The following is a 10,266-nucleotide window of genomic DNA, read 5'->3' on the forward strand; positions in this document are numbered from 1 at the left end:
AGCAACATGTCCTGGAACGTCTGACCAAGAACTCATTTGCTGCTTCAAAGCCCATCTTTTCCTTCAAGTAGGAATTTCCAAACTCAATCCTAGTTTTTCCACTCACTTTGATCCAGACATGACAAACCAGGCTCAACAGCTCATCAAACCCTTCTTCAGAAACACAGCACATCAAGAGGAGCATCTTTGTTCAGAACCAAAAATCCTCTCAGAAAATGGATTCCTTTCTACCTGCACAACACCAGATGAAATCTATTGTTTCTTCCACGGCTCCTTTCTCTTTCCTCTAAACTGTTCAACATTTTTGTGAGTTTCAGATTTATTGATGACAACATCCAGTCAGTAAAGCTGAGCTTTTCTTTAATCCAACATGCAGCAGAAAACAGACCAGAGAACTGCAGCAATCAAAACTTGGAGCAACATCAAATCAGCAGCCATCAATGAAGAACCCAACCTGGAGGACCTCTGATGATGAAAAGATGGATCTCATCTTTATTGATTCACCCAGGAAATCTTTTTCTTCCCCTCAAACGGATAAGCAGCATAGAAAATGGAGGGATCTTTTTACTGCACATGAACGCAACACGAAGGACACCGGAAGCCAAGATTTTCAGCTGAGAAAAGCACTTTTACAAACTTCCAAGTTTTAAGTTGCTGGAGTTCCTTCATTGGAGGCATTCAAAGTGGAGGTTTTGAAGATTCCAGGTTTTGTTTCTGTCCTGCGTCTGCTTGGTTTATAGATGGAGTTGAAATGACAACAGACTGAGAGCTTCTGCTCCTGTAGGTAGCAGCTGCTGAGGTTCATTGGTTTAATTTAGGCCTTTTAATGATTAGGAAGGGTTTTCAATGCAGCATCAAATATTATCAGACAAACAAATCCTAAACCTTCTCAAACTGAAGCTGATTTTCTGACCAATATCAAGCCTGAGCGGATTCACTTTGATTCAAATTTGACATCATTCACTCAGTGGCGGCCGCACTCAGATGGACTCAGATGGGAGGACCGGTGCACTACGGGCCCCCCATCATCTTCATAAAAACCCATTACTGGGTTGTTGTTTTTTTGTTTATCAGTGTGTGTTGTCAAAGTCACACACACACACACACACACACACACACACACACACACACACACACACAAACAGACACAGAGACACAAGTGAAGGACAGGAACTGGTAAGAGAAGGTTTACGACGTTTCTTTAGCAACAAGTCTGAGCCATGTGTAGTAGCATGGCTACTAAACCAGTCAGGTTTTGTGTCAGGTTGGATTTATTGGACCAGAATTGCTCCTCTGTGTGACTCCACATGGCCCCGGCCCTGAGTTAGTGAGTGTGGTCCATTCTAATCTGATGTGCAAGCTGCAGCGAACAGTAAACACTTCATTAAAATGTGGCAAAGCCTGACAGGAGCTCTTCCTGTTTGTTGTAATCCTGAGAATAAATGCAGGATTACTCAACAACAAGGAGGCTCAAAATGATCATCAGAAAGCTGCACCAGTTACATAATGTGTTCCAGGGGTGAAGGGGGTATCAGGTCAAGTGCCTTCCACTTCTAACGCGCTGATGGTGTCTGTCTCAATGTGGAACACACATGAGGGGAGGGAGAGAACAGAGGAAAACAACGGGGAAAACAAAAATGTAAACTTGTGGTTGTTTCTGATCAAAATCCTGTAAATCTGTGTAAACCCCTTTGTATTCTGGTGCCGTCCTCCAAACTGGACATATTTTATCTTTTGGATCTGATCTGAACTAATACAATATACAGTACAACAGTGGCAGTGAAGGAGAGCTGCTCAGGGTTGGCGTGAAGTCAGGACAGTCATAAAATGGTCCCCTGCCTCCACCTTGTGGATGCCAGCTGGAACTGCAGTCAAAGGTTCTGACAGAGGGAGACGATTGTACACCAACCCTCACTCTGTCACTGGAGGAAGCCATCGATCCCGATTAATGCAGATGACATGATGCTAATGCTTGTAAAGGTTGAAGGTCGGCAGTGACCATGGCAGATGATGGGATGGTTGAAAACCTGCAAAGACAAAGTGGAGACGACCAAACACATCATAAGAGCCCGTAAACATCAGAAGAAACCAAATATACAAAGACAAACCCCAAGATTAGATTCTGAACTCATTCACGTAGTGATGAGGAGACACAAACGCAGAAATAACTTCTCCACATGACAGGCGACTGCAGATTTCAATCAGACTGTCATCACGCAGAGGAAAGACGCGTTTCCTCGTTGCCAAGCGCAGACGCAACTTCTCTGTGTCCAGGATTCACTTCTGTCATTGCTGTTTGTTCACTGTTTAGGATTTCTTCCTCCATCAACCTGCTTCTGTTGGGAAAGGAACAAATCAGCAGACAGCTGCAGGTCAGCTGATCCGGTGCTTGGACACGGCTGAATGAAGCTGGGCTTTATTTTCTTCTCCATCGGATCACCGTCAGGCTGCAGATCGATAGAAACGTAGACCAGGTGCTTCCTTCAAAGTCACAGCAAGAACTGCAGCGTCCCCAGATCACCAGTCCCACTGTCAGGTCATTCAAACAGGAATCAACTAAACCCAACCGTCATCGGGCCTCAAAGAAATACCACTCTTAGAAGAATTAGGATTCTATTGTGATGAGATGTCTCAGAATCAGACTGAGTGTGTGCTTCTTCACAGCCATGATGAAGGTTCTGGTTCGTCCTGCAGTTTGCATAGACAGTAAGAACAGATAAGATTCATGGTGGGAGGCCAGCATTGCATCAGTTAGTGGGGTCATAAGGGAATAAAGGGTCTAGAGACGGTCTGGAAGATGTCACCTTGATTCAAAGACCTGAAGCTGGCCGTTACTGGGAGGACTGGAAAGATGTGTGATGATGTCTGTGGAGTGTGTGAGGAAACAGGAGGAGGCAGAAACGCCCAGGTGTGAGGGACATAAACTCAACTGTTAGCGCTCCAAAGTCAGCCTTTTCTTTGAAAACTTCACGTGTGTGTTGCATTGTAAAACACTCCCTCTTTACAAGAAAATACATTCAACTTCAATTCTTCAGATCCAGTCTCTATCATTAAAAGGTCTTTAAGAAGAAATTCTTGTGACAAACACTCCCCCTTCATGTCTGTCCTACGCAGACGTCTGTCTGATGACGTCACCTGCACACACACACACACACACACACTCTCTCTCTCTCTCTCTCTCTCTTCTTGTCTTTTCATTTGATCTGGAACTCTTCTCTACTCAGGACAACGAGTGATTCAGAGTGTAACTTGTGTGACAGTGACTCCAACCAGCAGTCAGCTGCTCTACATTCCAGTCAGCCAGCATCAAGTCAGTGGCACTAGAAGCTCAATCTGACACTGTTATGGAAAAAGTTCATTTAGTCTTCTGATCAAAACATCTGAAGCTGAACCCGAGGGTTTTGAAACAATTTTCAAAGAAACAATAAATGCAGCAACTTCTGATCAGTGACTTCATTTCTTGAAAGCAATTCAACAAATAACACATTCCTCCATGTTAAGCTGCACCCACATCTGGTTTAACTCCCACCCATTTCCAGGTGAAGCCCCGCCCCCTCCAGGTGCAGGTATGGATACAGATCATTCTGGTGGTTGTACAGATACAGACAGTGTTGGACTCGCTCATCCCTACTAATTATTCAGGCTCCTGAAGATATGATCTTGGAAAGTGCAGAGAAAAGTTCAGCAGTTGGCTGAAGAGCCAGTGAGGGAGGAGCAGATGACTTTGGCTGGAACTCTTCTTTTACTGGTTTACTGGTTTGACTGGTGGAGCCTTCAGGCTGCGTCTCATGACTGAGGCTTGGTGGAGCAGAGATGTTGTTGGTGTCCAGAACCATGAGGATCCAAACCACAGGCCTGTCACTCACTTGTTTCAGGCAAGGTTGAGTCAGGAGTAGAGCTTCATGCTCCTCAGCATTAGAAGAACTAACGGTCTCCATATGTGGGACTTCCAGAATTCTGTCCACCAAACCACTGTCACTTTTCAACTCCGAGACGTGGAAGGACACGATGAGGACGAGGACCCAGCAGCCCAACCAAGTGCAACAATCCATAAGACAGCAGCCAGCAGCAGAAGAGCAGCAAGAAGGAACAGCAATAGAAGATTCTCTTTGGAAAGGTGTTTCAGTCTGTTTCCACTGACCCCTGGATGCCAGCAGGTCTGAGGAGACCTGCACTCAGGTGACCCATCTTCTCGGAGCCCCTGACCTCCATGGATGGGGTCGTTCTCATGGCGTACACTTGTTCTGCTAGCTCGTCCTTGATCTTCTTGATGTGAGTCGGAGGCCCCCTCCTCTGTTCAAAGATGGACGTTCTAGTTTGACACGAACGGCTTCTTTCACTCCTCTTTCAAACCATCTGTCCTCCCTGGCTAGAACACACACCTTGTGGTCTTCAAAGGAGTGCCCCTTCTCCTTGAGGTGGAGGTGGACTGCTGAGTCCTGGCCTGTGGTTGAGGCTCTCCTGTGTTGCGCCATGTTTCTGCAACTGTATCACAGAACTATGAGGTCCTTTGTGTCTTTGTTATGAAATCAAGAGAAAAATCTCTTTGAAGGGCAAGACTTTCCTCACTGCAATCATGTTTTTATTGCATATAAAATTGGAATGTGATGATCTCAAAGGTTTGTTTGCACATAGTTTGCAAATTCAAAACCTTTGCAGGAGTCCACCATGTTTTGTTTGTGTCTCGGTCCGTGTCTTGATTTCCTGTTTTATTTTGTGGTTTGTGTCCTGTCTTCCCGTGCGTTCCCTTTTTTCTTGGTCTGCCTTTAGTTCCTGTTTTAATCTGAAGTTCAGGACTTGTCTTCCTGTGTGCTCCCTGCTGTGACCGCCTCATTGTCTCACCTGTATGATTGCACCACCTGTGTCCTTACTTCATGTATTTCACCTCTGTGTTTCCTGTTGTCTCTGCTGGCTTCATTGTCTTAGTCGGCGTCATGGTCGTTCTCCACGTCTCCCCTAAGGCCTTAGTTTTCAGTCCTGTGTAGAACTTTGTTTGGTTTGTCCTTTGAACTCGTCCAGGACTTCAGCCTGTTGACCCTTTTTGTTGATACTTTGTTTTTTCCTTCCTTTGAACTCCCAGTGTTGTGTTGTACTTCACCATTTTGAATTAAAGACTTTTGTTGTCCTCCCCTTGGCTGCTTTTGGGTCGCGTTCCCACATAAATCTGAGACAGTTTGCTATTTGAAAGGGTTTGCTTCCCCAGACACTGAGCTATTTTATCTGATCACTTTTTTTTTTTAAATTGCAGGTCAAATGAATTTCTAACAATCTTAAAGTTTTATTTGCAAATCCAACGGTTTTCTGGACCAAGCATGGATTCAGTCACGACGGTGGTCACCAACTCTGACATCGAGCTGGTGTCTCCTCTCTTGTGAGAGGTCATCCACCTGTGTGCCGCTGTCTCTGCACCGACACAGCAACCTGGGCTGCAGTGGCACCAAGAGTGGGTCAACAATAAAAGCAGGTTGCCCATGGACAGTGCATCTGCTGCCACCTCGACCGCCAATACCGTTTCAGATGTCATAAGAAAACAGATCATTGAGGCTCCTGTAGTTGTTGTTTATCACTCTTCATTGTGCCCATGGTGTACGTTGACTGGGAGGGCCGGGGGTGACCTTCTGAAGTGGTTCTTGTGTGTGATCCATCATTTTAGAGTGAGAGGTGACCAAGGAGTGGAAAATGAGGGAAGAGTGCGATGCAGGTTTACTAGAAGAGGCTGTGGACGGGGAAGTTTCCTGTCAGGAAAGAGTGTGCAGAATCACAGGGATACATTTTTAAAATAATATTCAATAGAATTAATCATGTCAGATGTTCCTTCCACAGAGTCACAAGGTCCAAATATACTGGACAAACTTGAGGGGATTTTGATGGGTTTTTAACAGAATAGAGACGTTGGGATGGCAGTTTCAAACCTGTACCACCAGGTTCTTCATAGCCTTGGGGATGAAGGTCTACTAGATCCTTCTGACAGCATCCACCTGTTCTGTGCCCAGCATGTATGTCTTCCACGTCTGCAGAGGGATCTCCATGGCTTCAGGGGGGTTGGGATCATCACCCTCTCAGAACAGAGCAAAATATGTCCCCACAACAACGGTGGACAATGGGACTCCTCCACAATGCTGTTGATGCTCCAGACCTGGCAGAGGTGCTAATTACAGTTTTTTTTTAATTAGGTAGGTGATGCTTCAAATGACTAAAATGCAATATATTCACAGCATATAACTACCAGCACTTTGAACATGGTGACTTCTACATAATATATTTGATAGAGAGTTGAAAAGTTTTGGCTTGCATCTCTTTGGCCACGTTGGGGGAAAACAGAAGAGCCGATACTTCATGCATCAGCATAGCATCAGCTCTGTTCACATGGAGGAAGCTCAGAAGCTGCTGGCCTTAGTAGTTTGACTTCATGTCCTCCGATTTTATAACCGATTTTTAAATCTGCTTTTTTTTAACGTAGGAAGTGGAGGATCTTGATTTCAACACTGCCAGTGAGCCAGACACCACCAGTTCTGGAGGGATTCTTCCACTTGTTCATTGGGCCCTCAGTGAGCAGGATACGGCAGGCCTTAGGGCCGCTGTTGATGTTACAAAACCATCACGGACGAGACATTTATTTTACTGCGTCGACCTATAGACTAAATCATCCATCCTACATGCTAACGTTGTGGGTTTAACCGGTTGAACACCAACAAATTTGACAAATGGGTTTTAAATGTTTATTTGTTGAGGCCAATTACTTCCAAACCTGAATTTTTGTCTTGTATGTTCAGGAGTACAGTTATGACAAGCTCTTAGAATGCACATGCAGTACTACTAAGAGGCAGTAGTAGTTTTTAAAAAGAGAAGGGAGTCACAGTAGCAGTTGGAGCTAAACTTCTAAGTTGAACTTCAACCCTGAAAACAGAGGCAGTTCATGGAATTTAACATTGTTGAATTCATGGCCGAGATGAAAAGCTTCCTTCAGAAGCTCTTTGAATTGGTCCTCGGACCTCAAATGCCTCACAGGTCGCACAACAGTCTTGGTACATGCTGACACAACAGGGGAACAGACTTTGTGATGCCCAAAGCCTGCATTGCAGACATGGTGAAACTTGACTGTTCCAGCAAAATCCTTCTTCTCTGATGGAAGGAGTGGGATGTGACCTTGGCCTGTGGTCCACTGCAGAATAGGGCTGCAACGATTAGTCGACGTTGTCGACAAAAATCAATAATCGAAATAGTCGACAATGGAATTCATCGTCGACTATTGTCGCCAGACGCGTTTTTCCAACAGAGTACGGTATCTCACTTGATTATAATCTCTGCCGAGAGTCGCGCATGCGCAATAGCGTCTCTGTCTCTGAGCGGGAACATATAGGAACAGCAATTCTGTGTGCACAGATGGCCATTGATAACCATTCTATGGTAGCAGCCAGTAATAAGGAGGCCACAGGCATTTACACCCAGGGCCTCCAACCTGGAGCCCACAGTGTTTATCTGCTCACAGCAGAGGGAGGGCAATCACAAGCAGCCGTATCAAGGAGGAACACGTCCGGGTAAAAGCACGAGTCCATCAAATGAATGTCTTCTGGAGAATATGGGTCCTGGGTTTGAGTCGGTGATGGAGATTCTGAACTGTAATCCTGGTGACAGACGGTCACCATTTTCCCACGGTGTCAGTTGGAATGAGTCGGCAGCAACGTTGGCCCCTTGGCGCTGTTTTCTAGAATCAGACTGTTGATGCTGCCTGGGGGCTGGCTTGATTTTGTCTCTACCCATTTCCCTTTTCCTTTGACTCACCAGCAATTTCTCCACACATTTCTTCTTCAGATCCTGCTTCATTTTTTCATCTCTGGCTTTCTCCTTCACTTGCCTGCAACATGCAAAACTACCATGACTTTGTGGTGCTGGGTCTCTCAGAGCTTAACCTTTCCCAATCAAAATATCTGTCTGAATGCAACAGGAAAAACTCGGCCTCACATGGGTCACTCCCAGGCCACTCGGCCTCTGGTCATGGGTACATTCATATTTGACTGTATCATCCTGACCTGATTGCAGCAGCCTTTGCCTCTTCTCTCTTGCAGGCATCGAGGGCCCTCTTTTTGATGCTCTTCTGCTGCTGCTGCTGCTGCTGCTGCTTCTCTTTCTGCAGCTTCTGCTTCATCGCTTCCTCTCTGGCTTTCTCCTCCACTTTCCTGGAACATGCGAAACAACCATGACTTTGTGGTGCTGGATCTCTCAGAGCTCACCCTCTTCAAATGAAAGCATCTGACACATTGCAATCAGAACAGCTCTTCCTCATATGGGTCCCTCCCAGCCCACATGGGCTCTGACCCTAGGAATGGCGATATTCATGTTCCATGTTATTATCCTGACCTGGCTGGAGCAGCCTTTGCCACTTCTCTCTTGCGCGTCATATTCTTCAACCTCTCCTGCTCCTGCTGCTTTTCTTTCTTCAGCTTCTGCCTGAGACGCTCGTTTTTCTCTATCTCATCTTTTTTCTGTTGTTCCTTCAGGTGGAACAGCCGCTTCCGCAGCTCGGACAGGGACATCTCTTCCATGAGATCCTGGCCTGCAGGCTGGCATGGGACACAAGGGAAAACCATGACACATGGAAGGAAGTGTGTGAACTGTGAGAAGACACCAATCCTTTCTTTCACTTACCTCAGTGCCATCAAGAGCCTTCAGTCTCTTCTGGGGAAGTGAACTAATAGTGAGGATTTCACCAATTACTCTAAATTTCAGGATGAGCTCTGCTTGTGCCTCCTCCAGTGCTTGACGAAGTAGCTCTTGATTTTTCTTAGTGACTTCTTTCACTGTGGTATTTGCATAGAAATTCTTTGAATGAAAAGGATCTCTTCAACAAATGATCATACTTGTTCATACTACGTGAAGTCTAGCAGCTTACCAATACTTTGCTTTGATTTTGTCAACTTCTCCTCTGCCACTCTGTAGTTCTTTTGGCGCTCTGCCACCTGTCGCACCAAGTCTCTCATTCCTCTTTCCTCCTGCAGCCTCTTCTTTGCGTATTTCTGCATCAACTGAGCAGCCAAAAAGATACAAACACAAGGAGCACATTTTTACATGAAAATCCCTTGTTTTAAAAAGGTGTTCAGAGAGCAGAAATGTTCTGGCTAATCCTCCTTGTGTTTGTGTTGTGTAACCTTCATTTTCACCAACTGTCTACTGGTCTTTACCCACCTCTTTTTCCTGGAGTTGAGGAGCCTTCTGGTCCCTAAATGGCTCCTTGGTGGTGATGTGCCCTCAATTATGATCACCTGCCCCCTCCAACAGGCACTGAATTCTGGGTCAACACACAGAGAAATTACTCTTAACACAGAGTGGTTTACAGAAATCTCAAAACCAGACAATTCAGTTCCACATAGCAGCATCCACACTGGCCATCCCATCCATTACTGGTATTATTGGACCAGCCAGCATGTAGAATTCCCTCAGACAAATCACAGGCTTCAGCTCAGTCCAGCAGTGTCCTGTAGAGAACTCTGATCATATTGAGGAGCCTCCTCAAACAGGTTGAAGGTAAACTACATGCCATACCTCTGGAATTCCTCTTCTGCCTGACGGTTCTCGATCACCTCTTTTCTCAGGGTGTCTGCTTTGGTGGTCTTTAAGGTGTTGCTGCCTCTCTAAAGGAATCAGACCTTTTTGGTTAACTGATGCATGGGAACAGTTATCATACTGAGGAAAGAAATTACGTAGTGGGAGCAGGTATGAGGAGAGTCCAAGCCCTGCACAATACAAACCCAGCAACCAGTGGACCTGCAGGCCCACAGGTAGAAATATAACCAATGCCAATATGGTTGCTTGAGGCTCAACCTGTCACCTTTACCTGTCAGACTACAATTTTCTTTTTTTTTTTACTTCTTCCTTCATCTCTTTGAACATTAAATCCATTTTTCACTTTTTCAGAATTACTGGTTTTTGATTTGCTTGAGCTTTGGCAAGGATGTAGTTTTTTTTGCCTGTTCATATATGTACATGTTCTCATTTTGGTGTTTTCAAATATTTTCAAAATAAACTACTTAACCAAAATGAACTAAAAACCCAACTGATATTGACATATTAATAAGGTCTTCATCAGAAAATGCTAAATTACCAAAGAGGTCAAACTCATTCCAACCACAATTTGTCAATTGCATGACTCTGATCTGACCTGTCCAGGGTGAAACCCGCCTCAGCCCTGAAAGCTGCTGGGATAGGCTCCAGCCCCCTCCCCCGTGACCCTTAACAGGATAAGTGGAAGAAGATGGATGGATGGATGGA

The 10,266-nt window shown here is 45.3% G+C and overlaps 1 protein-coding gene across 1 annotated transcript; it reads right to left on the reverse strand.

Annotated features, from left to right (window-relative positions):
• Positions 1-8,020: 8,020 nt before the first annotated feature.
• Positions 8,021-9,904, reverse strand: LOC147268755 (cilia- and flagella-associated protein 99-like). The gene is made up of 6 exons (XM_086192170.1): positions 9,541-9,904; positions 9,184-9,286; positions 8,891-9,023; positions 8,647-8,798; positions 8,359-8,561; positions 8,021-8,177 (listed from the first exon to the last, which is right to left on the reverse strand). Exons 3-6 carry the CDS (start codon positions 9,018-9,020, stop codon positions 8,021-8,023), a joined length of 642 nt encoding a protein of 213 aa, XP_086048296.1. The 5' UTR covers positions 9,021-9,023; positions 9,184-9,286; positions 9,541-9,904.
• Positions 9,905-10,266: the final 362 nt, after the last annotated feature.

This window comes from Aulostomus chinensis, chromosome 2, assembly GCF_037954235.1.
Source record: "Aulostomus chinensis isolate RoL2024-O1b breed Wild chromosome 2, RoL_Achi_v1.0, whole genome shotgun sequence".
Taxonomy (NCBI): domain Eukaryota; kingdom Metazoa; phylum Chordata; class Actinopteri; order Syngnathiformes; family Aulostomidae; genus Aulostomus; species Aulostomus chinensis.

Bases quoted from the DNA above. Each gene is read 5' to 3' on its own strand.
- LOC147268755 (XM_086192170.1), bottom strand. From the start codon at position 9,020: ATGCAGAAATACGCAAAGAAGAGGCTGCAGGAGGAAAGAGGAATGAGA. The intron at 8,799-8,890 runs GTAAGCTGCTAG...CAAATACCACAG, and splicing joins AAAATCAAAGCAAAGTATTG to TGAAAGAAGTCACTAAGAAA. The intron at 8,178-8,358 runs GTCAGGATAATA...CGCATGTTCCAG, and splicing joins GCAAAGGCTGCTCCAGCCAG to GAAAGTGGAGGAGAAAGCCA.